The sequence below is a fragment of the Prionailurus viverrinus genome, chromosome B4 (assembly GCF_022837055.1).
Source record: "Prionailurus viverrinus isolate Anna chromosome B4, UM_Priviv_1.0, whole genome shotgun sequence".
Lineage (NCBI taxonomy): Eukaryota > Metazoa > Chordata > Mammalia > Carnivora > Felidae > Prionailurus > Prionailurus viverrinus.
The window spans coordinates 34,635,723-34,662,093 of record NC_062567.1 but is presented as its reverse complement, the minus strand read 5'-3'; the positions used below and the strand labels follow the sequence as shown (position 1 = coordinate 34,662,093).

The window sequence follows — 26,371 nt, the reverse complement described above, 5'->3', positions numbered from 1 at the left end:
GGTCCAATAGTTCATTTTTGCTTTTGTTTCCCTTGCCTCTGAAGACATGTTGAGTAAGAAGTGCTGCAGCCAAGGTCAAAGAGGTTTTCACCTGCTTTCTCCTTCAGGATTTTGATGGCTCCTGTCTTACATTTAGGTCTTTCATCTACTTTGAGTTTATTTCTGTGTATGGTGTAAGAAAGTGGTCTTGGTTCATTCTTCTGCATGATGCTGTCCAGTTTTCCCAAGATGATTTGAAGAGACTTGTCTTTATTCCATTGGATATTCTTCCTGCTTTGTCAAAGATTAGTTGGCCATGCATTTGTAATCCATTTCTGGGTTCTCTATTCTGTTCCATTGATCTGAGTGTCTGTTCCTGTGCCAGTACCATACTGTCTTTATGATTACAGCTTTGCAATACAACGTGAAGTCTGGATCGTGATGCCTCCTGCTTTGGTTTTCAAGATCGCTTTGGCTATTCGGGGTCTTTTCTGGTTCCACACAGATTTTAGGGTTGTTTGTTCTAGCTCTGTGAAGAGTGGTGGTGTTATTTTGATAGGCATTGCATTGAATATGTAGATTGCTTTGGGTAGTATTGACATTTTAACAATATTTGTTCTTCCTATCCAGGAGCATGGAATCTTTTTCCATTTTTTTGTGTCTTCTTCAATTTCTTTCATAAGCTTTCTCTAGTTTTCAGTGTATAAATTTTTCACCTCTTTGGTTAGATTTATTCCTAGGTATTTTATGGTTTTTGGTGCAATTGTAAATGGTATCGATTCCTTGATTTCTCTTTCTGTTGCTTCATTGTTGGTGTATTGGAATGTAACTGATTTCTGTTCATTGATTTTATATCCTGCCACTTTGCTGAATTCTTGGATCAGTTCTAGCAATTTTTTGGTGGAATTTTGGGTTTTCCATATACAGTATCATGTCATCCGCGAAGAGTGAGAGTTTGACCTCCTCCTGGCCGATTTGGATACCTTTATTTCTTTGTGTTGTCTGATTGCAGAGGCTAAGATTTCCACTACCATGTTGAATAACAGTGGTGATAGTGGACATCTCTGTCTTGTTCCTGACCTTAGGGGGAAAGCTCTCAGTTTTTCCCCACTGAGGAGGATATTAGCATTGGGTCTTTCATATATGGCTTTTATGATCTCAAAGTATAATCCTTCTATCCCTACTTTCTTAAGGGTTTTTATCAAGAAAGGATGCTGTATTTTGTCAAATGCTTTCTTTGCGTCTACTGAGAGGATCATATGGTTCTTGTCCTTTTCTTTTATTGATGTGATGCATCGCATTGATTGTTTTGCAGATATTGAACCAGCGCTGCATCCCAGGTATAAATCCCACTTGGTCGTGGTGAATAATTTTTTTAATGTATTGTTGGATCTGGTTGGCTAATATCTTATTGAGGATTTTTGCATCCACGTTCATCAGGGAAATTGGTCTGTAGTTCTCCTTTTTACTGGGGTCTGTGTCTAGTTTTGGAATCAAGGTAATGCTGGCTTCATAGAAAGAGTTTGGAAGTTTTTCTTCCATTTCTAGTTTTTGGAACAGCTTCAAGGGAATAGATTTTAACTCTTCCTTAAAGGTTTGGTAGAATTCCCCTGGAAAGCCATCTGGCCCTGGACTCTTGTTTTTTGGGAGATTTTTGATAACTACTTCGATTTCTTTACTGGTTATGGGTCTGTTCAAATTTCTATTTCTTTCTGTTTCAGTTTTGGTAGTTTATATGTTTCTATGAATTTGTCCATTTCTTCCAGATTGCCCATTTTATTGGCATATGATTGCTCATAATATTCCCTTATTGTTTTTATTTCTGCTGTGTTGGTTGTGATCACTCCTCTTTCATTCTTGACTTTATTTATTTGGGTCCTTTTTCTTTTTGATCAAACTGACTAGTGGTTTATCAATTTTCTTAATTCTTTCAAAGAACCAGCTTCTGGTTTCATTGATCTGTTTTACTATTTTTTTTGGGGGGGGGGTTCAATAGCATTGATTTCTCCTCTAATATTTATTATTTCCTGTCTTCTGCTGGTTTTAGAATTTATTTTTTCCTTTTCCAGCTCTTTAAGGTGTAATGTTAGGTTACACAACCTGAGACCTTTCTTCCTTCTTTAGGAAGGCCTGGATTGCTATATACTTCTCTCTTATGACTGCCTTTACTGCATCCCAGAGGTTTTGGGCTGTGGTGTTACCATTTTCATTGGCTTCCATGTACTTTTGAATTTCCTCTTTAACTTCTTGGTTAGCCCATTCATTCTTTAGTAGGATGTTCTTTAGTCTCCAAATATTTGTTATCTTTCCAAGTTTTTTCTTGTTGATTTCGAGTTTCATAGCGTTGTGGTCTGAAAATATGCACGGTATGATCTTGATGTTTTTGTACTTGTTGAGGGCTGATTTGTGTCCCAGTATGTGATCTATTCTGGAGAATGTTCCATGTGCACTTGAACAGAGTGTATATTCTGGTGCTTTAGGATGAAATGTTCTGAATATATCTATTAAGTCCATCTGGTCCAGTATGTCATTCAAAGCCATTGTTTCCGTGTTGATTTTTTGATTAGATGATCTGTCCATTGCTGTGAGTGGGGTGTTGAAGTCTCCTACTATTATGGTATTATTATCAATGAGTTTCTTTATGTTTGTGATTAATTGATTTATATATTTGGGTGCTTCCACATTTGGAACATAAATGTTTACAATTGTTAGATCTTGTTGGTGGATAGACCCCTTAATTATATAATGTCCTTCTTCATCTCTTGTTACAGTCTTTATTTTAAAGTCTAGATTGTCTGATAGAAGTATGGCTACTCTGGCTTTCTTTTGTCAGCCGTTAGCATGATAGATTGTTCTCCATCCCCTTACTTTCAATCTGAAGGAGTCTTTAGGTCTAAAGTGGGTCTCTTGTAAACAGCATATAGATGGATCTTGTTTTCTTATCCATTCTGTTATCCTGTGTCTTTTGATTGAAACATTTAGTCCATTGACGTTTAGTGTGAGTACTCAATAAACCCTGGAGCTCTTTAGAAATGCCAATACAGGGGCGCCTGGGTGGCGCAGTCGGTTAAGCGTCCGACTTCAGCCAGGTCACGATCTCGCGGTCTGTGAGTTCGAGCCCCGCGTCAGGCTCTGGGCTGATGGCTCGGAGCCTGGAGCCTGTTTCCGATTCTGTGTCTCCCTCTCTCTCTGCCCTTCCCCCGTTCATGCTCTGTCTCTCTCTGTCCCAAAAATAAATAAAAACGTTGAAAAAAAAATTAAAAAAAAAAAAAAAAGAAATGCCAATACATGTTATCTTCCCTCTAGAGGTTCTTATTCAGTGGTGTGGGCTGGGGCCTGGCCATGTGTATTTTGTTTTGAATGCCCACTGGTGATCTTGTGGGCATGGGCTGGGGTAAGGTCCACTGTGCCCAGTTTACCAGATTCCCTTTGGTGTTTCCACAGTTTAATTTTTTTTTAATGTTTATTTTTTGAGAGAGAGAGAGAGAGCGAGCATGAGCATGGGAGGGGCAGAGAGAGAGGGAGACACAGAATCTGAAGTAGGCTCCAGGCCCTGAGCTGTCAGTACAGGGCCCGATGTGGGGCTTGAACCCACAAACTGCAAGATCATGACCTGAGCCGAAGTTGGATGCCCAACCGACTGAGCCACCCAGGTGTTCCTGGTATTTCCACAGTTTAAGTGAGACTGTCAACACTGGGTATCAGTAATTTTTTTTCCTTTTTGTTATCTGCCAATTTGTTATCTGCCTTACGTTTTACCTCTTTTTTCTGTTCCCATGTATTTGCTGCCTTCGAGCCCAGACTTCTGTCTTCCCCGGAGTGTTTCTCTCTGTCCCCCTCCCTGTCAAGGCCCCTGCCTGCTCAGGCCTGCGGGGAGCTCATGGAGCCTTGCTGTTGTGGTCTGCAGGTGTCTGACTTTCGGGAGCAGCTGCTGGCATGTGCTGGGGTAGAAGCTGAGCGAGTGGTGGAGTTTTCCTGTGGTGAGAATCCATGGCCAGGGTGGAATGGGCCATGTGTCACACTCTGGCAGCTTATTGTCACAGTTGAGGAGGCCACGAGGTGGGACCTTCTCCCTTTGCCAGCTCTCGGCGAGCTTACTTAGCCCCGTGCTTCTGCACTGTGTCCCTCCGCCTATGTGGGAGAGGTCTGAGTCCCGCCCACCTGCGCTGTGGAAGCAGGGCAGGTGGCAGAGTGTTGGAATTGTTCTCCTATCATGGAAGACAAGGTTGCGGAATGCTCCTTCTGGACACTTCCTTGTAGAATAGCCCCTCCTCGGTCTCTGCAGGTCACGTGATCCCTCCAGACAACATCCTGCCCCTCGTCATCTGCAGCGGGCCCTCCAGCCAGCAGTTGGAGTTCACATACCAGAAGAGAGAACTGCCTCAGATGGTTCGTACCAGCCTGCTTGCCTTACCACAGCCTCTGCCAGGGCAGGAGAGCAGTTTCTGGGGTGGTGGGTGCTCTGGCCAGTGCTTAGTGCCCAGGTGCTGGGGTCTTCCACCACAGAGCTGGAACAGAATGGCTGGTGTCCATCTAGATGCTTATCAGGGGAAGTCTGAGCGTTCCCCTCCCCTCACTCCCTGGACTGTTAAATAAGTTTTCTTAAACCTCAAGGTGTTCCTTCAGGATGAAACTGATGAGGAAGCTGTTCATTTCCTTTCGTTCTCTTGCCATTTGGTTGCATCAGTCCCCACCTTGGGCAGGGATGCAGGTGTCAGGAGCTTGTCACTAGAGGCTGCCTGGGGTTTTCATGGCGCAGTGGGCATTGGGAGTTGGAGCAGGGAGGACATGACACACCAGCAGCAGGGTTATTAGCTCTGGAGTGCTGGCCTTGTGATGTGTGTGGTACACTCCCCAGAAGCATCAGCTGGGTGTGTGTGTGTGGTGAGAGGGTGGCACCTTCCTGTCTGTTGATTTCTGCCCGGGGGCCTCTGGGCCCACACTTCTCTTCCCCAATCATAGTCACCCTTGGATCTGTACTTGGTTTTGAGTCCCAAGGTTAGGAAGCATTGTTCGGATATGGCTTCAGGGAGGGCTCTGTCTTCTTTCCTTAGATGGATGAGACGGGTCGTATTCTCTATAACCTGTGCAATGTGGTCCCTGGAGGGGTGGTCTGTTTCTTCCCCTCCTATGAGTACCAACGCCAGGTCCATGCCCACTGGGATAAGAGTGGTCTGCTGGCCCGCCTGGCTGTCAGGAAAAAGGTGAGTGACCCCCTCATCTGGGACTCCCACTTGTGAGGTCAGTGGTACCCAGGGTTCCTGCTAGGATTTCTCATGCATGTCAGACCAGAATGTTAGGCTTACATATGGGCTTCTGTTAGTTAGTTACTCCCACCACTTCTAACACCTCGTCACCTCCCACAGGATTTCTCTCTAGCCCCTTACTCTGTGGGGTTCTCTGGTTCCCAGTCTGGAAAACATAGGGCTGAGAGCATACCTGGGACCTATGCATTCTGAAACCTTTTCCTGGGAGACATTGTCTGTTCTCCTTCAGATATTTCAGGAACCCAAGAGAGCGAACCAGGTGGAGCAGGTGCTGCTGGAGTATTCCAGGTGCATTAAGGTGAGAGGTGTAACTGAGGCCTTGGGCCCAGAGAACATCTGGAGCTGGCAGCTGCAGATGTTTTGGGTGGCATCCAAGCTCTGGCTCCACAGCTTGGGCTGTTGTCTCCTGCAGTGCTGTGGCCATGCGGGAGGCACAGTGACAGGTGCTCTGCTCCTCTCCGTGGTTGGAGGAAAGATGAGTGAAGGCATTAACTTCTCTGACGACCTTGGCCGGTAAGTTGTGGGTGTCTCGTCTCCTGGGCTCTGACACCGACCACCCCTCACTCCAAATAGCAGGGACCCTGCCTGGAAGCCGATGCCATCTGCGTCTGCACCCTGGCTGACTGCTCAGGTCACTCAGCTGTATGGGGAGGTGTTTCGCCCTTTGCTTCCAGGTGGAAGTTAGGTTGATCATCAGGGTTCAATTCACGTGGCCTGCATTGGGTTTCTTAGCTGAGAAAATGCACTTGAGGTGGAGGTACAGGGTGGGGAGGGAGGGGCAGAGCCAGTGAGCACAGCTTGAGGGGGCAAAGGTGTGCTGGATATAGCAGCTGAGGACGCGTGGTGAGGACTGGGTCCTATATTCTGGCCCTTGAAGATGTGATGGAGGCCTGGCTGCCCACATGCCATGGCCTCATGTTCCCTCCATGCTAGGTGTGTAGTTATGGTAGGCATGCCCTACCCCAACATCAAGTCTCCAGAGCTACAAGAGAAGATGGCCTACCTGGATCAGACTCTTGTGAGTACCTTCAGCGTGCCAAAGGATGGGAGGAGACAGCTGGGGAGAAAGTTCTGTCGCCTCTAGGACTGTGATACCAGGGCGGTACAGCTGTGACCTCCCACTGCCCGCTGATGTGTGCCAGTGTTTCCTGCCTTGCTCCAGGGGATGGGATGTACCTCCTTACCCTCTTGAGCTTCTCTGTGATCTCATCCGTTATATCAGCTGCTGGCATTGTGCCCATGAAGACTACTGTTCTTGCTCCAAAGCCTGGCAGTATAATTTTCTCAGAACACTAAGGAGGAGGCAAGAAGATACTGATAGATCATCTCCTCTGCCCTTCCCAGCCCAGAATCCCAGGTCAGCCCCCACCAGGGAAGGCTTTGGTGGAGAATCTGTGTATGAAGGCTGTCAACCAATCTATAGGTAGGCCGGGGAATGTTCCTGCGGATAGTGGTGATGGATGGTGGGAGAATGAGTTGACAGGGAAGAGGGATTTTACTGCTCTTTGAGGTTGGGGGGACACAATAGACACCGTGGTGGAGGCTGGTTTAACCAAGAAGCCCCAACCTCTGTTGCCATCTAGGCAGGGCCATCAGGCACCAGAAGGATTTTGCCAGCATAGTGCTCCTGGATCACCGGTATGCCCGCCCACCTATCCTGGGAAAGCTGCCAGCCTGGATCCGAGACCGCGTAGAGGTCAAAGCCACCTTTGGCCCTGCCTTTGCTGCTATGAGGAAGGTCAGTCCTACCTTACCCTGCCCCCTGAGAGCCTCCCCACCCCTGAGATCTAGTGTCTCACTGCCTATGCCTGTCTTCCCAGTTTCACCGCGAGAGGCCTGGCCCCTCCTGATGGATGACCCACCACCGCCTGAGTGCCAGGCTCTTCCTTCCCACTGCCCACTTGAAGTGTTGGGGAGTGTGGGGAGCCAGCCTAAGAAGGTGATACCCAGGTGGAGACCAGACCAACCCCTTTCTGGAGTCAGTGGGCTGCCAGGACTGGGCACAGGTAGAAAAACCAGTAGGAGAAAAATCGAGTCGATCTGAAGAAACAGTGGGTCCTGGCCATCCTCGGGCCCACCCCGGGGCAGTTGTTCCCCTCCCTGGAATTGAATGTTTGTCCATGCAGCATGGCCCAGAGTCAAGCTTCCTGCCCTGTTCAACTGCACTATCTCTGGCCTAGCAGTCTCTCAGTGGCCACCTTCTCAGGCAGGCCCTCCTGCCTTTCCCCCCTTCTGGCTACAGTTAGCTGTTCTAGACCTTCACCCTCTCTTCAAAACTAAGAATTTTCCCTATTTCCAGCTTCCTGGTGCCCATAGGGCTCTTTCTGCACCCCTCAACCCTACCTTCTTTCTCTATGTTGTTAAGAACTGGGAAGGGGCGCCTGGGTGGCTCAGTTAAGCATCTGACTTTGGCTCAGGTCATGATCTCGCGGTCCGTGAGTTCAAGCCCCATGTCAGGCTCTGTGCTGACAGCTCACAGTCTGGAGCCTGCTTTGGATTCTGTGTTTCCCTCTCTCTGCTCTTCCCCTGCTTATGATCCGTCTCAAAAATAAACAAACATTAAAAACAAACAAACTGGGAAGAGTGTCCTGGGCCTTTGTTTTTAAACCATAGGGCTGGTCCCTAACCTCTTCCACAGCATTTCTTGCTCCCTTGGCTTGGCTCCAGGTCTTCCTCCAAGTCAGTGGCACCTTCCCCCTCAGCTACTTGAGCAAACTCCAAAGCACCTCCTCCCCTGACTTAGCAATTATGCTGAGGGCCATTAGGCTCTCAGCAGGACTATTTTTAGAGACCCCGTGTCTATCAGGGAGACATTTTTCCCTGTGTGAAAATACCCCCGCCTCCGTCTGCACCAGCTTCCCTTGTTGACTGCACCTCTCTTCTCTCCCTGACCCAGAGGAAGGGGCCTCGGTCCGCCAGGTGCTCTGCCCCCATTGCTTGAGCCTGGTGGGAACAGGAGGACAGACACTGGCTGGGAGGAGACACTTGCACTCTGCACAGCTATAGTTCCATGATTAAAAGTGCGCCACTGGTTTATGCTTGGTTCTTGCGGTATTATGTCTTTATTGATCCACGTATTTATTTCAGTCTGTAGCTGGAGGAGAGCACAGGCAGAGAGCAGGGGGCTCCCCCCTCCCAGCCATTTGGCCTCAGAAGCTGGCCACCTCACTCCTTGAAGAAGGTTCCGGGCACAGACCTGGGAGGGGGGCAGTCCTCCACAATCCCTGTTCCTCCAAGGGCAGCAGGGGCAGAGAGACTCACGGGCCAGGCAGCCCTTCCTAGCCATGTCCATGTGAGGGCAGTAACTAAATCTGGGTTTTGGTGGGGAAGGAACGGCTAACCCCTAGGATTCCCAGTCCTCATCTTCTTCTCCAGGTGGCTGCTGTGGGGGAGGCAGAGGCGGTATGGAGTCTGACATTCGGGCAAAGGCTCCTCCTGGCCCCTCACCGGTCCCCGTTGCAGGTCCTTTACCAGAGATACCTGGGGGGACAGAGTTGGAGGGTGAGGGGGTTGGTGTGGGATACCAGTTCACCCAGCCCCTAGAGACTTAACAACAGGAAGAAAGTGGCAAAACGTTCATGATACAAAATATCCTGAGCCTCCCAGCCCAAGGGAAGGCAGCAGGCTCTGCTTCCTACCTTTACGCCTCATAACCAGCTTGTTAAAGAGATCCGACATCAGGTCCCCACCTTGGCTTGTGGCTCTCACTGTAATGGGAAAGCCACTAGTAAGGAAAGATGAAGGAACCAAGGGGAAAATCTGCCTCTGGGGTGACATTCTCAGGGTTTGGATCTATTTATTTTTTGCTCCCTATCAACACATGCCAGCCCCTCCCACAGCCACCATGTCTTGGAGCTTCAGGCTGGCACTGGATCCAGCACCGGGGCACTAATATGAAACTGAGTAACACAGCCACCTGAAACAGAGGGGGAGGTATGAGTGGCCCCACTGTACGGATGAGGAAACTGGCCCAAAGAGGTCGGGCAATTTGTCTGAGGTCATAGAGCAGAACTTAGAAACTGGCGATGGGATTCAAACTCAGGACTTCTAGGGCATTGCTGCTTTGTGCCCAGGTGTTCTAGTCATGCCGGCATTTAAGATTCATAGCAGGTGCAACCTGCAGCCTCAAGAGGCTTAGCAAAGCAGGACTGGGCTAACCCTCCAGGTCCCCAACCATGTCCTTGGACAGCCCCTGGCAGATTCTAAGAAGATTCTCTGTTGTCATAGTTTGAGCTGGGTGAGGCTCTGTCTCCTATTAGCTTAACGAGGAAAGTTCTAAGCAGGCTACAAAACCAGGAGGGATCCCACAGCCTAGGCCACCCAGGGCTTCCAGCAGAAGCATGAGGCAGGTTGGCTAGGTGCTGCCTTTCTGCACCACCTTTGGGGTGGGCAGAGAGCACCCTATTAGAGTCATGGCTACAAGAGAAGGTGGCCCTTTCCTAGAGCCCTCCTGGAATGGTCCTAGGATCCCCTCACCTTGCTCCTGCTCCTTCTGTTTCTTCTTCTCTAGCTTGCGCTCCTTGACGCTGCGTAGCTTGGCCTTGCCGATGCCCCCAGCCTGGCGGATGGACTCCAGGAGAGTGGCCCGGCCACTGGAGGGGTCCACCACTTCCTTGGGAGCTCCCTGGACTGTAGCTGGGAGGGGCAGGGTGTGAGGAAGAAGGCTGCTCAGGCAGGCCGCCCTATGGGACAGCCTTGCCCAGCCGGAGGTTCTGGGGTCCAGAGGCTTCCCCTCAAACCTGGCTGTGAGAACAGGCTGTTCCTCTTGACAAAGGAAGCCAGTGGGTGAAGCCGAGGCTTGGGAGCCCATATGCAGCCTGAATGCTGACTGTGTCTGCCTGCACTCAGGAGGTCCTGTATGCAGGCACCCCTGCTCCCTTCCAACGCCACTTTGTTTAGGGGCCACTGCAAATCTACCCATTTGCTGACAGTGTCTGAACTTGACACATGAACCAACAAGGAGTTTTTGTGCCACCTGTGGGTTCTGGAGATAAACCAGATGTCATACTAAAACGAAAATCCCCATTTTAAGGATTTGGATATTTTATTGCTGAACTTTTCCATTTTTTTCAGTAGCCCCTTTTTAAATAGAAATGAGGGACCACACCTCCATGTCTAGGCTCCCTCTCCCTGGAGATTAGAATTTTGGGAAGCTACAGTTTGAAAACCACTATTTCATGTACCCAGGGGAACAAGATTTTGAAATTAGAATTCTTCTGAAAGTCTGAACCTTATGGCCACATAAACCTACAGAAAACCCTTCAGGAATCCAGAAATCAGAGGCATTCTCAGAACACATGTCCCCTCCCCGCCCCCAACCCCGGGGGCACCCTGCTGCTGCTCTACCTGGAGACAAGCCACCACTGCGGTCTTCTTCCCTGGCACCTTGGCCCGGGGAGGCCAGGGTCTGGGATGGGGGTGGCGGAGCGCTGACCAGCACAGCTGGAGCTGGGGGAGGTGGCGGGGGTGGGGGTGGGGGTGGGGGTGCTATCAGCACTCCATCTTCCGGGTCTGCAACGGAAAGGTGGGAAAGTGTGATGTTCCTAGGATGCAAGTGTCTGAGCTCGAGAGCTCCTGCCCAACTCCTGTTTCCAGCTCACCTGGCTTGAAAGGCTCGGCCACCTCTGTGTGGAAGGTGGGCAGCTCTGGAATGGTGCCAGGGGCGGAGGGGGCGATGCCGGGGCCCAGGTCAGCACTGTACATGAGGTCATCAGCGATGCCTGGCAGGTCAGGCAGGTAGGATGGCACGTCGATCTCAGGCACTTGGCCCAGGTCAGGCACATAGAAGTAGTTCTCTGGAACCTGCACGATTAGGTGGGAGCGTATGAGTCAGGGGCTGCAGGGGACCGGTGCCCTGTAGTTTGACCTTGGGGCAGCGAGCAGGGCCTCGTGCACACCCATGTACAGCAGGGCGGGAGCAGGGCCTCAGCAGACCCTGAGGATGCTGGCAGACTCTCCGCTGCACCCCTCCCCAACACGCGCCCTCCATCTCCACCTGTTGCTCCAGCTGCTCCCTCTTGCTGATGGACAAAGGGGCATCGAACAGCTTCTCCTCTGTCTCTGCCCCCAGCATCACGTGGGTCTTCGTTACAGCACCAGCCAGGGGGTCCAGGAAGACGTACTTTTTGTACCTGCAGAGGTGGGATGGGTGGGGGGCAGTCCATCATATCTGCTCTAGGCCCATGGTCCTGACCCATCTTTCCTATTTCTTCAGGGCCACGGTTTGTACTATGGACTCCGAGGCCTTACAAGGTAAAAACCAAACTGCTCAGCGCCTGGCCCCCCCCCCCCCCCCACCCAGCCTGCAGTCTTCTGCACCCAAGTCTGATGCCCCCTGTATCCCCCACAAAGCCAGGCTGGGCCCCCAGCCGCCCTTCCAGAGCCCTGCCCTCTGCCGTACAGGTTCTCAGTGGTGTTGAACAGCAGCAAGGAGCTGACGGAGCTGATGTTGCTGGGAAGGCCCCCGAGCCCCTCCTCGGCCTCATCCTCAGGCTCTGGCTTGGTGTTCACACACACAGGGAAGTATTTCAGCTTCTCCTGGCAGGATGAGGGGTGGTAACACAAGAATGGTGGGTTTCAGTACTGGGTCAAAGTGACCACCCATCCCAGTCAAAATCCTCTGAGGGGACAGAACCCTCAGTTCCTCCCCCACAGCCAAGGCCACCTCTGGTCACCCCTCCAAGTGCATGAGCCCATCAGACCTGCAGGGCCCACTCATCCAGGGGGCGGTGCTTGCTCTGGATCCTGTGGCGGGGGCGTCTCTGCACGCCAGGGTCCTGGGCACCTGTGAAGATGGAACCGTACTCCTGTAGACGTTCTGGTGCTGGGTACTTGGCACTGGAGAACACCTGTGGACACAGAATCTTAGATCAATTCTTCAGGGGGCCCAAGATGCTCCAGAGCCTAGGGTGGGGTTGGAGGGGTGGATTCTGAGCAGGAGGAAAGCTTGAGGGGTGGCTGGACAGGGTGGGCAGGGACCTGGGCAACCTCAGAGGTGTGGGGATGGGATTTCTGGGACTGCTTGCCAGCTACAGGGACTCAGGGTCACATGGGCTACCTTGATGGCCTTCTTGCTGCCCTTGATCTTCTCAATCTTGGCCTGGGCCAAGGAGACCCTCTCCCCAATGGCCTGCAGCTGCCTCCGGCTGAGCTCTACTCGCTGGGAGATCCTGCCATGGAAAAAGAATCACAGGCTGAGGGCCGCTCCCCAGAAGGCTACAGCTTCCTGCACACCTGCTTCTTCCTGCAAACCTGCAAAGCCAAGGGCTTAGGCAAGGGCCCTTAAAATACAGTGTTCTCTGCTGGTCACAGCAGATCTTGGGACTGCCCGGGTGGCCTCTGCAAGGCTTGTCTAACCTGAAGAATCTATGAATGAACTCCACTGGGTTCCTTGGAGCTCTGGGTAGGAATGGGCAATCGCTCTGGCCTCAAGTCGGTGCCTGGATGTGCCATCTTAAGGGACAGGGCTCCTGCCTCCAGGAGTTTACAGCCTCAAGCAGGGGCAAGCAGAGACAAAACTATCATGACTCACGTATGTAATCACCTACTTCCAGACGAGGAAACTAGAGCTCGGCAAGGATGGGTGATGGGCAAGACTGGGTCTAAATTCAAGTCCCAGACCCGTTCACAGGGAGCTGCCCCAACATATCATAAACAGCTTGTGTGGGCAAATCGAAAGTCCCCACCATGGTTCTCATGGTTGTGGTCAGGGTGCTCTTGGGTTTCCACTCACCCTTCCCTGATCAGTGGGCTCCAGTGACACCAGTGCCCTGCTATTCCCCAAACATGCCAAATGTATTATCGCATGGCCTTTGCATCAAATGGAGTGCTGTCCCCACAGATAACCACAAGGCTGGCTTCTTCGCTTCACTGAGCACCCTCCTTGCGGAAGCCTTCCTGGCCAAGGACTCTTAAAGATGCACCTGTCACTTCCCGACCCCCTTTAAACACAGAGCCATTTGACATTATGCATGAGTGCTCCAAGGGGGTAAGGGCTTTGCTTTGGTCCCTACTACATTCCCAGTGCTGGCACCTGCAGGGGCTCGCTGAGTGACAGTACCCATATGCCCTAAATGTAAATGCACGTGAGTCTCACTTATGCTGTCCCATATTATTGAGCAATGGCAAGTTTCTTCTCACCGCAGAGTTGACAGAGACACCAGGGCATCTTCCTCCCGGTTGCTTCCCCACCTCCAAGAACACCAGTCCCTGCCTGCGACCACCGGGTTTCATATAAGCACTCACCTGGCAGGAGTGGGTGCACAAGTGAAAAACAAAAGAGGCAGAACTGCACGTTTACTTTGCAGGGGAGGGGAAGAGGACACATTGGATGGCAGAGGGGGCCCACTGCCTCTGGGGTCAGAGACTATACAGCCAGGGAACTCTGGGATTTCTTTAAAAGTTGAACAGTCAAAGCTCTGGACCAATCTTCCTAAATCAACCAACCTCCACCAACTCTAGAGGATTCTGTCCCCCAGAGAACCAACCCGATCAGCCAATTTCACAACCGTAGGGGTCTCTGTTCCCCAAACTCCCTGATTACTCCTGGCTCCTTATGTGTAGGGAGCTACATGAGGTGGGGGGCTAGGGTACAAGCAGGTACCCAAAGCAGCTTAGTCTTCCTTGACAGACTGGTCTGAGTGGGGCAGTAACAGAGAGAACAGAGGGCAGAGTTTCCTTCCAGTGAGAGAATGCAGAATCACCAGACTTGCGTGAGTTCCATCTTTTCTGGCAGGAAGAAAGGTTTCCATCCACTGAGAAAGGTTACTCACACACAAGCTACTTCCTCCCATTCCCAACCCAGCCACATTCTGCCCCTGGGTGCTGAAGCAACGTCAGTGGTTACATAACCACTCGGCTTGAAGTCAACATGGAGAGTGGGAGGGACATCAGAACTGGAGAAGGACAAAGGCTATTCTGTTCCAGTTCTTCCATCAAGGAGAGAAGGGCCCATTTCTCCAAGTTGCAAACATAAAGCTTAAACAATAAACCCTGGCAAATTTCCAGAATGGATTATTAAATCGAGGGTCTGTAAGCACTTCGAGGAGAAAGAGGCAGATCCCAGGGGCCAGCATTGTTCTAAATTCACAGCATTTCTTTTTTTGACAGTGTTATTAGACTGGTGTATCAGGGGAAAGCCTTAAACACAGTGCATCTTGAGTCAGCAAGGATTCTGACGGCTTCTCACAAAATCCTGTAGACGAGATGCAGCTATGGGGGTTGGAGGAGAGTACATTTAGGAAAAATCAGAGCCAGATGAGCAACAGTACCCAAAGGGCACTGCCGAAGAATGAAATGATTTCAGCCTTTCACAAAGGCCTCTGGCAGGGCCCCATCTAGCTCATGTAACACTGGATTAGTAAACTGGGGGTACTGAACGGAGGAGGGTCAAAATGGTCCACATAGCAGAATCAAGACGCAAATAATCTTGCGAGGCCGGAAAGATGAACTGCAATCAACAAGATGAAATTGACAAGGGATGAAGTCCAGCATTTAGGTTTAAAAAGTACACAAATACAGAAAAGATGGAGGTTTAGCAACAAGGCCTGAGGTTCTGGTTAACTATAGCTCAGTATGAGCTAAAAGTGTGTTAAGCAGCTTAAAAAGGAAATGTGATCTTGGGGCACACAGCTCCTTGTCCCTCCTTCCTTCTTTCAGTAAACAGGGGACATCCACTCTCTTGGAGGCACTATAGAGAAAACAGACCCCAGATTAATGAGCTAACCTATGCTGGGCACCAACCTCTCTGCAGCTGTGTCCCCTTTAAACTGGATCACATTTTTTATTTATTTTAGAGAAGAGAGAGCACGAGTGGGGGAAGAGGGGCAGAGACAGAATCTTATCAACACAGGGCTCAATCCCATGACCCTGGGATCATGACCTGAACTGAAATCAAGAGTTGGATGCTCAGCTGCAAAGCCTCCCAGGTGCCCGTATACTGGATCCACATTTTAAGAGTCCTCTGAATTCCATCTGGACTATAGGGTCTGTTTTCATTCACTGCTGTATCTCTAGTACCTGGGACTGTGCCTGACATGTAATGAATACCAGCTGAATGTAAAGTGACAAGTTAACGTCCAAAGGAGGGTGATGAGGACAGCAAGGAGTCATACAAAGATGACTGAAGGGTGTTCTGGCTACAGGTGAGATGACTTAGGGAGTATGGTGATTCCCTTCAAATATCAAAACTATCACAAGTGCTGTTGGGCTGAGAAGCGAGTAGACTTATTCCGTCACCCCAGAAGGCTGCATAAGGACCAGCGGGTGGAGTTATAAGGAAGCAGACCTCTTGTGCAGATCTTCTGCACAAGAACTTTTTAGTAAACAGTTACACAGCTTTGAAAATCAGAGTCCAGCAGGATGACCACCTGTCAGGAATGCTCCAAGGGAGACTGCTGTGCAGGGCAGGGGAGAGGAGGACAGGAGCTTACAAGCATCCAAGAGCCTACAGGTCTAGGTAATGGCCTGCTTGTTGACAAAGCTGCCATCTAATCTGTCACAGTCACAGCCATGGGGCCAAAGACAGTGCAGACCATGGGTGAAAGGGCTCTCACTGCTGGGCAGTGGCAGTATGAAGGCTGCATTAGGAAGGACTGGCAGGCCATACGCAGCTGGGATGGAGTGCCACAACCCATTAGCAGCGTCCCCCGTGAGGATGGGGGGTAGTGGCAAGTGGGCGATCTGCCATTCCTAATTGATGCCCGCTGGCTTGATGGTCTGCTTCAAGGCAGGTCTGTTTCCAAGCTTATCATGGAAGCCATGTCTTCAAAACACATTCGCCCAGACACCAGGGCTGTTTCTGCTGGCGGTGACAGGAAGGAACTGGCTTAGTTGGTCTGCTCAGAGCCTGGGACAGAAAAGAATCAGGTAACGCAAAACCGCCCTCAGGGAGATTCCCCTCTCCCAGGGAGAGAAGTGACTACGATGCCCCACAAACCTGGGTCTAACATCCAGTTAGCAGCAGTGTGACCTTGAGCAAATCACTCAGCTGGCCTCGGCCTCAGGTTTCTTCAGCTAAAACAGGGACAGTGACTTCTAGATCATGGAACTATTGTAAAGGTTAAAACGAGCACCTGTATGTCTAGTGTTCCTGTACTAGCAGCTATATCCAAAGTACTCGGTTAGCATTTGCTATTGCTACCCCCGAGATTAGGAAGGACGAGGGGCTCCAGGCACTCAGATGAAAGCAAGAAGAGGTGGTGCTGAGCTGACGTGAAGCAGGAAGTTCCAGGCCAGGAAAGAACACCATGGAGCAGAGAGCTGGGCAACAGCAAGGACTCCTCTGGCTGGCATGGGAGGGATTCAAGGAAGCGCCCTAGGGACCACTCCCCGCCTGGTGTGGGGGAGGTTGGGGACACGTGGCCAGGATAGTGCTTGGGCCCGGGGCTCCTACCTCCAACGCCCAGTCCCATTCCGTCAGGGATGATTTCCTGCCACGGCCCCTGGCCATCAGCACTCCCACCCTGCCTTCTGCAGAGACTGCTGGGGAGGAGGGAGGAGGGAGCACCCTTCCTGCCCCAGAGTCTCTGCTTCTCCCCTCGCCTGTCCCACCCCTTGGCATTGAGACCCCCCTGAACCTGCTCTTGCCATTCTCTCCTCCTCCTCCTCCACTCACTGGGATGATTAGGAATGATCTGCTAATTATGCAGGCAGCTGACTGAGTGCTTGCCAACCTCAGGAGTCACCAGGTGCCAATCAGGACCAAGAAAGGAGGGGAGGGGAGGGTAGTCTGGAGGAAGTGAGGCAGAGGGGGAAGGATGGGAAAGGAGGAAGGGGAGAGAGGGAAGGAGGGGCTGGAAAGACAAAAGAGAAGCAGGGGAAAAGCTCTGCAGAGAAAAGGAACCCTTCCCCAGGCTGCGGCTTCCTCGGTGAGGTGGCCACAGCACTAGGGCTGACGGGGACACCGAGTGACAGCACTTGACCCCAACCTCCACACTGTCCAGCTCCTCTTCCCTATGCCACCCCAGCCCCCTCTGCCTTGTCATCTAAGTCATGTGAAGCCACTGACGTCTCTGGGCAGCTATTTTGGAGCCTGGCTCGTCCCAGGTGAAGATGAGGGCAGGTGAGGGACGGGCACTCTGCCAGGCAGGAGGAGAAGTGGGTCCAGGAGAGCCTGAGAGGTGCTTGTCATTCTCTCCATTCTCCCTGCGGCTCCCGCTGCGGCAGAGCAGGAGGAAGAAGGCCAGCTCAGAATGCTAATTTTCCATGAGCTCACCTACCTGCAGAACTGGGCACAGACGCCCCTGGGGCTGACGGGCCTGCGCCTGAAATGGCAGAACAGTGGGGAGGAGAGACAGATACCCGCCTGTCTCTTCTTTGCAAGAAGTTTCCAAGCAGGTGGAATAAGTTTAAGGGGGAAGATTCCAGGCGGGGGTCACATTCACTGCAAAAGCCCATGAGAAATGAGAAGCGCACACACTTGCTGACTGCTGCAGGATGGGGGTGGGAGGAACAGGCAAATAAGGCTGGGTCTGGGTACGACCCCCCACCCCACACTATCCCTGACCCCTCCTTTTCCTTCACCCCAATCTGTCATCATTCCCTCTGAAATGTCTCTCATCCAGCCCTCCCTGCCGGCAGCTCCCCTGGACTGCAGCCTCACCCCTTCCCTGCCCTGACTGCAGCAACAGCTCTCAGTGGGTCCCTGGAAGCCACCCTCTCCCCTTCCTGTCCACTCTGTGAGGGCTGCCTGCTGAGCCTTCTCTCAACTCTTCTATGGCACCCTTCCCGGCTCCAGAACCTATTATGGCTCCCTACAAGGCCTGAACCAAGAGCAAAGTCCCGTCCTGTTAGGAGAAGCCCCCTGGACCCTAATGTTCTGATCTCAACTGTTCACTCCCCCACCTCCACCCTCCCACTCCCCTGCCATGGTGCATTCCCACAGCAATGCGGAGCACAGGAAGAAGCGACAGCCCAGCTCCCAAAGGCACACAATCTAAGGGGGAAGCGAGGCCCACAGACACAGGGAAAGTTGACTTTTCACACCCTGTTCTGCAGTGAAGGAACTGAATGTGTGGGGCAAGCAGTAATGTCTCTACTCCCAGTACAAAACACCCCCCGTTCAGGCCACCCTCCCCTGGGGAGCCTGGGATACACCATGCTCCCCATTCAGGACTCTGAGCCTCTGGCACCCGTTTGTGGACCTGTACATGCACATTCCTACCCTGCCTAAACACAACCTATCCCTCCTATGGCCTCCTTCAGGAGGCCGGCCTTCCCTGACCATGTGTAGGAGGCATGTGGGTTTCCTCTACTTCTTCCTTACTCAAGTAAGGGCCCTCATTTCCTGTAAGGAATCCACTGCTCCCATAGGCTGGGTCCCTGCACTTCAGCTGGGGCTAAACCCAGGGTGTAGGAGTAATACCCTTAACAGGGTCTATGCCAATTGGCGTGTCATGCCCTCTGCCCCCACAATGGGCTCTGGGATAGACAGGAGAACCCAGCCAGGCCAGCGGGCCTTCCGAGGAGATACTGACACAGAGGAAAGCCCTCTTTCCTGCTGGACCTGAACCTGAGTGTACAAGCTTCTAGCCCTATTGCAGAGTGAAGCCTGGTGGGGAATGGGACCGACCCAGAAGCAGCAAGCTGGGATGGAATGGAAGAAACATCAGGTACTGATGACATTACTTAAGCCCTGCAACTCCAAATCCTGCTCTACTGATTGATTGCTGTTTGCTTCAACTGGTTTAGGGAGTTCTGACTGATTAAAAAAAAATGGTGGTACATTTAAGTTTTTACTATTTTGAGAGACAGAAAGAGAGAGCACAAGCAGGGGAGAGGCAGAGAGACAGGATCGCAAGCAGGCTTTGTGTTGTCAGCGCAGAGCCTGACGCGGGGCTTTATCCCATGAACTTCGAGATCATGACCTAAACCAAAATCAAGAGTTGTACATTCAACTGCCAGAGCCACTCAGGCGCCCCAATGTGCCACCAATTCTTACTTATTTCTCCCTTCTCTAGATCCCCAGAAGCCTGCACAATTAATGTTATACAACCAAGACTCCATCTACCATCATCCATCATCAGGGAAATATGAATAAAAACCACAATGAGATACCACCTTACACCTATCAGAATGGCTAAAATTAACAACTCAGGAAACAACAGATGTTGGTGAGGATGCGGAGAAAGGGGCACCCTCTTACACTGCTGGTGGGAATGCAAACTGGTATAGCCACTCTGGAAAACATTTAGGAGGATACATAGAAAGATAGAACTACCTCAGAAATTTAAAGATAGAACTACCCTACGACCCAGCAATTGCACTAGTAGGTACTTATCCAGAGGACACAAAAATACAGATTCGAAGAAGCACATGCACACCGATGTTTACAGCAGCATTACTGACAACAGCCAAATTATGGAAACAGCCCAAACGTCCACCAACTGACCAATGGATAAAGTGGATGTAGTGTGTGTGTGTGTGTGTGTGTGTGTGTGTGTGTGTGTATGTGCGTGTGTGTATACACAATGGGATATTCTCAGCCATCAAAAAGAATGAAATCTTGCCATTTGCAACAATGTAGACGGAGCTACAGTGTATTATGCTAAGCAAAATATGTCAGTCAGATAAAGACAAATACCATATGATTTCACTCATATGTAGAATTTAAGAAACAAAACAGATGAACAAAAGGGAAGGGAAGGAAGAATAAAATAAGATAAAAACAGAGAAGGAGACAAACCATAAGAGACTCTTAACTATAGAGAACAAACTGAGAGTTGTTTGTAGGGCACTTGTAATGAGTACCAGGTGTTATATGTAAGCGATGAATCACTAAATTCTACTCCTGAAACCAGTACTACACTATATGTTAAGTAACTTGAATTTAAATAAAATCTTGGAAAGAAAAAAAAAAAGAATCCATCTAGAGACTTACTGTTTTAGCATTCTAGACTATAACATCCGTGGGGACAAGAACCACGTTGTACCACTCACGTATCGGTACCCCTCAGGGTCCAGCACATTTGGCACATGGCTGGAGGTTAATGGAGTGACCAGGCACCTGGCTGTGAGGGGAGCCTGGACTTAGGTCCTGGGCTCCTGAGAAGCACCGTACCTTCTCTGGACCAGGCCTAGCCACTTGGGAGGGCCCATATTTCACCACTTTCTCCCAGGAGATAGACTTCCCGCCCTCCCCTCATTCCATCCATGGGCACAGGGACAGCGAAACTGTCTACCAGCGTCAAACACCAGGAAGGGAAAGGGCAGCATACTAAAAATCCAGTGCTCCCCTTAGAGAAAGGCAAGCATCACAATCCTGGTGAGAAAACACAAATGTTTCTGATGGATTGTTTTTGGCATCCATTTCAGTCATTGGGCATGGGGTGGCTATAATCTGGGACTGATGGCTCTTAAAGGCCTGTGTCCTTCGCTTATGTGTTCCTTAGGCATATTTAGCAAAAATTCCTTAGACATATTCAGCACAAATATAGGCACAAGAGGCAAATTCCTTAGGCATATTTAGCACAAATATAGACACAAAAAGGGCACATAACACTTTTCATAACTATTGATAGCAAGTTAATGGAGGGCCACCATAGGCAGCAAAGGAGCAGAGCTGACAGCAACTGATAAAAGAGGGGATGTTTAACTGAATGCTTACTATACTCCAGGTACTTTAATTCCCTTGCAAGTTTTAATCTATTTAATCTTTACCACAATCCTATGAGGAAGGCAGCATTATTGATGCCATTTTATAGATGAGAACACTGAGGCTTAGAGAGATTAAGTAACTTGCTCAAGTTTATGAAGCAAGCAAATGGGGAAGTCAGAATGAAGCCCGGGCAGGCTGCTCCAGAGGCAACCCCCCTTCATCACTTTGGGGCACCACCCTTTTGTTACATTTACCTTCTGTATAGGCTCGGGGCAGGTAGGTGATTTGGGGGTCAGGTCAGAGGCCGAAGAGTAAGAGGATCTGGTGTTTATATCAAGTCTAACTCCTCCCATTTTCTGCCCCTACTCGGGAAGGCTTCCAGGAGGAGGCCTGCTTCCAGGTGATGAAGGGGGAGGTTACATGGTGAAGGAGCAGGGGTTTCCTGGTCAGGGGTACAAGCAGGGGAGGGGGGGTGACTTGCACCACAGGAGGGACCTCAATCAAATACTTCACACTGGGTGGGATAAAAGGTCCCCATGTGAAGGCATGATGTGGGCACCAGGAAGGAGATCTAAGCCCCATTTCAGGCTTCTTCTAGCCAGAAAAAGACAAAGACCTGCATAAAGGACAAAACCTGGGACCTTTGCAAAGCAACAGCAAACACCAGTCAATAACCACTGAGTGAAAATCATTATAGCCGAGGGTTATGCTAGATAAGCACTGGCAATACTCCTACTCAAAACCATAAACTACCCCTAAGGCCCTGCCTACCTCACGGGGGCTTCTCGGCCCCCTCAGTCTCTCACTCTCCTTGCTCCAACCACATTGGCTTCCATTCGGGTCCTTCCCATCTCGGGGCTTTAGCTCATGTCCTTCTTTCTTTCTGGAATTTTCTTCTCAATCTACCCACTCACAATAACTCCTACTCACCCTTCAGATTTTCTTATAAATGTTTTTCCTCACATATGTCTTCCCTGATCCCCCCCAGACCAAATCAGGCCTCCTGTTACCAACTCCTGTCACACCCTATTTCCCCATCACAGGGAGACAGTGATAATTCCAGAGTCTAGAGCCATAACAGCTGGGTGTGACCTCTGGCTCTGCCACTTGGGCAAGTCTCTTAGCTGTGCCTCAGTCTCCTCCAGTAAAATGGAGATAACAAGCACATGTCCTCATAAAGTTGTTCTGAGGGTTGAGTTAATGCACTCAGATCAATGGTGGCACATGGATAATGCCATATGAGTATCAGTTATTACAAAACCACTATAAGTAGGTCTTCATCACAATTGTAATTAAATCACTAATTACACAATTGGTTACAGTCTGTCTCTCCTGCCAGAGTCCAGGTTCCCCGCCCCCCATCACCATCCACAGGTAGTGATCCCGTGAAACCTTTCAGAAAGTGCAAAGGTGTGCAGCGAAGAAGCAACTACCAGTTCATACAAGTGAGAACCGACTTTGGATTTCTTTCGTTAGCAAACACAGGTACGAGCGTAGGTCCTTCATAAAAGCAAAGTGGCAGAACGTGACCTTTCAGACAGTGAGGGAAACCCACACACTCTCTGGTTGGCACAGGGACACTGCCTTACCCACTGCTGTAAGTAACTAAAGAGTGCAGCACGGTGCCTTGCACACATAATAAGCACTGAATAAATATTTGCTGACTGCAGGAATGAGCGAGGGCACAGGCCCCCCGGGGGCTCAGTGGGATAGCATGCACTGAGTTCCCATGAGCACTTAAGAGAAAAAGTTTCTAAGTTGGGCTCCTACCTTGGGCCCCCTGGGCACAGGGAAGCCAGCTGGGTCCCTCCAAGACCAAGAATCACCAAAAGGGCTGCTCCTAGAGGGTGCACTCCCACCGCCCAGCCCCCAATCAGGTGCGGGTCGGTGGCGGCACCCACCTGCTAAAGATGTCTCCAGAGACCTTCTGCAGGTACTGAAGGGCATCTGCCACCTGCTGGATGGCCTCCTCTCGCCGCAGGTCTGGCTGGATGAGCGGCACTGCATAGGTCTGCCCCGCCAACGAGTGCTGGGTCCTCATGGGAGTCATGGTGCCTGCGGGAGGGAACCAGAGCATGAGGACCGCCCACACTCACCCACCACTGGGCAAAGTGCTGGGAGAAGAGAGCCCAGCCCCCCACCCCAACTGTCTGCCACATGTTCAGCCAGTGCAGGCCGGGGGGTGGAGGACAGGGCACTGGGTGGGAGGCTAGGAGCTCCCAGGAGCTGGTACTCTGTAGATGCTTGCTGCGTGAATGAGGAAAGGAAATTGGTAGGGACGATGGAGGCTGAAGAGAAGCAGTCAGAGAAGGTGCTTGCTGCTCTGCTAGGCACCCTTTCTGTACATTATCTCATTTCAAACTCCTGAGCCTGGATGAACAAGAAAGAAACCCTGGCTGCAGAGTTCAAAAGAGGCTGGGAGCAGAGGGATGGGTTTTGGGGGAAAAATGCCTGTGTCAACTGCCAAATGATAGCCAAGTCTGGAAAAGCACAGAAAATGTGGACTCCTGAATTCTTCCCACTTTGACCCCGAAGAACTCAGGACCTGTTCCTGAGACAGGATAGGTAGTGGCTGGTGACTCTGCCTACACCAGTGTCTGGGCTCTGCTCCCTGAGGCTAGAGCTAAGGGGGGGCCGGGAGGAAGGAGGGACATGTGGGGGCGGGGGACAAGAAGGAAAAACACTCCTTCGAATTGCAAGATGAGGGCAGAGTCTATTTATACTGGGTTTAATTAACTCCGCTCCCTGGTGCCACTAAAGCAGCAATCACACTGCAGACAGCACTGATTTGATTGGCAAGGGATGTACCAGGCAGAATATTAAGGCACCGGGCCCCTATAAATAGGCCTAATCACAGCCCCTCAGCAGAAGATGGCGAGGAAGACATTAATCAGACCTGGCACTGCGCTGCACACCTGTTCTCTCAGGCACCATGATGGGGCCCCTGATTGCAATAGAGGTGTGGGTGAGGCAGGGTAAGTGTGATGGGGAGGGTTCAGGAGGCTTCATTTAGGCTTAAGAACTGTGTGACTTCGGGTAAGTTGCTTGCCTTCTCTGAATCTCTGATTTTTTCCATTTCCCGTTCTGCAGACGGAGAATGGCACTACTCCTGAAGAAGTGGTTATTCCCAACGTCACACCATCTTCTCCAAGGAGTTTAGACCTTTGCTCCCTCTGCTGGCTTCCCCAGCACTTCCTTCTACCCTACAGGTTCTCTCCTACCCTGCCCAGGCCAGGTCTCTTCATGATCTGAAATGACGGGTCTGCTCTTCAACTTTTTCTCCAGCAGTGACAATCCTCAGTTTCCCAGACCTGAAGCTGCCTAGAATCGTCATCAGGGCCCAGGAGTTACTCCCCATCTCCCCACTTCTCTTCCCTCCTATCAAATGACCAAAGTGGGGCCAGCTGATGCCTGAGGAACCTAACTCTGAGACCACTGCCCTCCTTCCAAGGAACCCCCCTATTTATATTCATATTGATGCAAATTTGCTGGCCACTCTAACTTAATTCTGTACCTCAGTTTTCCCATCCCTAAGATCAGGAGAGAGTAAAAGGTAGAAGATACTTTCTGTGTACATCTTGAGATGCATTCCTCCTAAGTTACCCCTTCTGTGTGTGTGTGTGTGTGTGTGTGTGTGTGTGTGTGTGTGTGTACATTAATGTGAGGGGGTAGTACAGGGACAAATCTCCCAAACCAGGAAGTAACAGGTCCATTCAAGAATTAAGAGATTGAGTATAGCTAGTTAGTGGCTTACTCGTTCTGTCTGCAAACATCTACTGATCAACTATTAGATGCCAGCCATGATCACAAAAAGATGAATAAGACACTATGCTAGTCATAGAGACAGCCTCAAAACAAACACCATGTGTTAAGCGGTCTAATTCAGCCAGGAATGTAGGGAGGAAGCACTGAGGAAGCAGTGATAAATCCCTCCAGAGGTTAGGGGAGTCAGGAAAAGCCTCTCAGCAGAAGCTGCATCTCCCTACCAAGCCTGGAGAGGCAGTGCAGGAGAGAACATTCCAGGCAGAACAGCTTGAACAAAGCTGTGTAGGGAATGGCAAGTGGCTTGAGTGATAAGGGTATAACGTTCCTTGGGCATTAGCAGGAAAAAAAAGGAGAGGCCAGACTGTGATAAACACTGAAAACCATGGCAAGAAGTTTGGACTGAAACCCTTAGGCTTGTGCTGTCCAATATGGTAGCCACTAGCTGCATGTGGCTATGGGCCATCTGAAATGTGGCCAATCCAAGTTGAGGTGCAGTGTAAGTGTAAAACGTACACCAAATTTCAAAGACTTACTAGGAAAAAAATGTAAAATATCTCATCAAAATTTTTATATTGATTACAGGCTGAAATGACCATATTTTAGATATATTAGGTTAAAGAAAACCTATTACTAAATCCATCTCACCTGTTTCTTTTTACTTGTAAAATCACATGTGTGGCTCACACCGCATTTCTATTGCGTGGCACTCCCTTACAGAATCTGATAAAAACCATGGACTCTCCCAGAAAATGAACATACACCAAACCCATCTCGCAGTGCAGTTTATAGTTTCAGAAGTACATAAAGTCTTTTCTGCAAACCATCCCCGGACAGCCGGCTCCCAGGATCTACAGCCCAGGTTAAAACCAGTGCTGTGGGCAGTCAGGAAGCAAATCCGGGGAAAGCAGTGGGAGGTCAGCTAAGAGGGGCCGGGGAGGGACGGGAGCTGCAAAAGAGGGGTCCGAGGGTTCAGTTCGGCCCACTCGCAGGGCCCAGCGCCCGGAGTGTGGAAAGGCACGTGAGGGTCACGGGGCGCGGTGGGCCGCGACAGGAAGGGAGGCCTGGTGCCCGGGGCCGCGAGTCCGGCGGGCCGGCAGGGCCCTCCCGCGCCCCGGCCTCGGCCTGGGCCTCAGGCCGGGGGAAGACCGGCGCCCCGAGTGCAGGCGAGCGCGGAGGAGCAGTTTTTCTGGGGGCCGACGCCCGACACCGCTTCCGGGCGCGCAGCACGCGGGGCGGCGGGGTGGGAAGTGAGGCCCGGCGCAGGCCTGTGCGGGCGGCGGCTGGCGTCGGCACCGGGAAAGGGGTGCAGCGGATCCCGCCTCCCAGAGCCCCTCCCTCCCGCCTCTCCTCTGCGTCCCGCCCTCCACGTCCCCGCGCGGCCCCGGGGCCCGCGCCCTCCCCTGGCCCGCCCGCCGGCCGCCCGTTCCTCACCTGCGCGCCGCTCGCCGCCAGCTCCTCCGGCCGCCGCGCTTCCGCTGCGCCCGCGCCGCCGGGTCCTGGCGCCGCCGCCACCGCGGCGCCGCTGCTCCGCCTCTCGGGGCGCTCGGCCGGCTGGTGGAGCTCTGGGAGGCCAGTGGCGGGCCCCTGCTCGGAACCGCCCCCCACCGCAGCCCGGAGCCGTAGTCCAGGCGGGCGTCCCGTCCCCCGGTCCCCCGCCGCCTTCCGCCGACTGCTTGCCCCCTCCGCTCCGGAGCACCGCTCCGGAGCGCCGCCCCGGAGCGCGACCCCCGACCCGGGTCCAAGAACCGCCCTCCCTCCAGCCATG

General features: G+C 51.3%; 2 protein-coding genes across 7 annotated transcripts in view; one reads left to right on the top strand and one right to left on the bottom strand.

Annotated features, from left to right (window-relative positions):
- Window positions 1–7,721, top strand: part of DDX11 (DEAD/H-box helicase 11) — a 39,498-nt gene extending 31,777 nt beyond the window's left edge. For 2 of the 5 annotated variants that reach the window (XM_047865055.1, XM_047865053.1), the window contains 9 exons: window positions 3,887–3,959; window positions 4,265–4,368; window positions 5,034–5,183; window positions 5,476–5,544; window positions 5,659–5,759; window positions 6,180–6,264; window positions 6,591–6,669; window positions 6,830–6,984; window positions 7,067–7,721. In XM_047865055.1, the coding sequence (XP_047721011.1) occupies window positions 3,887–3,959; window positions 4,265–4,368; window positions 5,034–5,183; window positions 5,476–5,544; window positions 5,659–5,759; window positions 6,180–6,264; window positions 6,591–6,669; window positions 6,830–6,984; window positions 7,067–7,096 (846 nt within the window). In that variant the 3' untranslated portion in view covers window positions 7,097–7,721. Of the gene's footprint in view, window positions 1–3,886; window positions 3,960–4,264; window positions 4,369–5,033; window positions 5,184–5,475; window positions 5,545–5,658; window positions 5,760–6,179; window positions 6,265–6,468; window positions 6,670–6,829; window positions 6,985–7,066 lie in introns of those variants that run through there. The other 3 variants (XM_047865056.1, XM_047865054.1, XR_007153730.1) reach the window with 2 other exon arrangements.
- Window positions 7,722–8,275: 554 nt separating this feature from the next.
- Window positions 8,276–26,165, bottom strand: WASHC1 (WASH complex subunit 1). Of its 2 annotated transcripts, none has more exons than XM_047865057.1 (11): window positions 26,038–26,165; window positions 22,743–22,896; window positions 12,304–12,415; window positions 11,948–12,094; window positions 11,647–11,783; window positions 11,242–11,377; window positions 10,847–11,048; window positions 10,593–10,757; window positions 9,723–9,881; window positions 8,885–8,953; window positions 8,276–8,726 (listed from the first exon to the last, which is right to left on the bottom strand). In XM_047865057.1, the coding sequence occupies exons 2-11, from the start codon at window positions 22,889–22,891 to the stop codon at window positions 8,590–8,592; spliced, it is 1,413 nt and encodes a 470-aa protein (XP_047721013.1). In that variant the 5' UTR covers window positions 22,892–22,896; window positions 26,038–26,165; the 3' UTR covers window positions 8,276–8,589. The 2 variants fall into 2 exon arrangements, with proteins under 2 accessions (XP_047721013.1, XP_047721014.1); XM_047865058.1 differs by lacking the exon at window positions 26,038–26,165 and adding an exon at window positions 25,252–25,454.
- Window positions 26,166–26,371: the final 206 nt, after the last annotated feature.

Excerpts from the sequence above, each read along its gene's own strand:
- WASHC1 (XM_047865057.1), bottom strand. The coding sequence starts at position 22,891 with ATGACTCCCATGAGGACCCAGCACTCGTTGGCGGGGCAGACCTATGCA. Across the intron at positions 11,784-11,947 it reads TGGATGAGTGGGCCCTGCAG|GAGAAGCTGAAATACTTCCC; the intron begins GTCTGATGGGCT and ends TCATCCTGCCAG. Across the intron at positions 10,758-10,846 it reads GGCCGAGCCTTTCAAGCCAG|ACCCGGAAGATGGAGTGCTG; the intron begins GTGAGCTGGAAA and ends TTTCCGTTGCAG.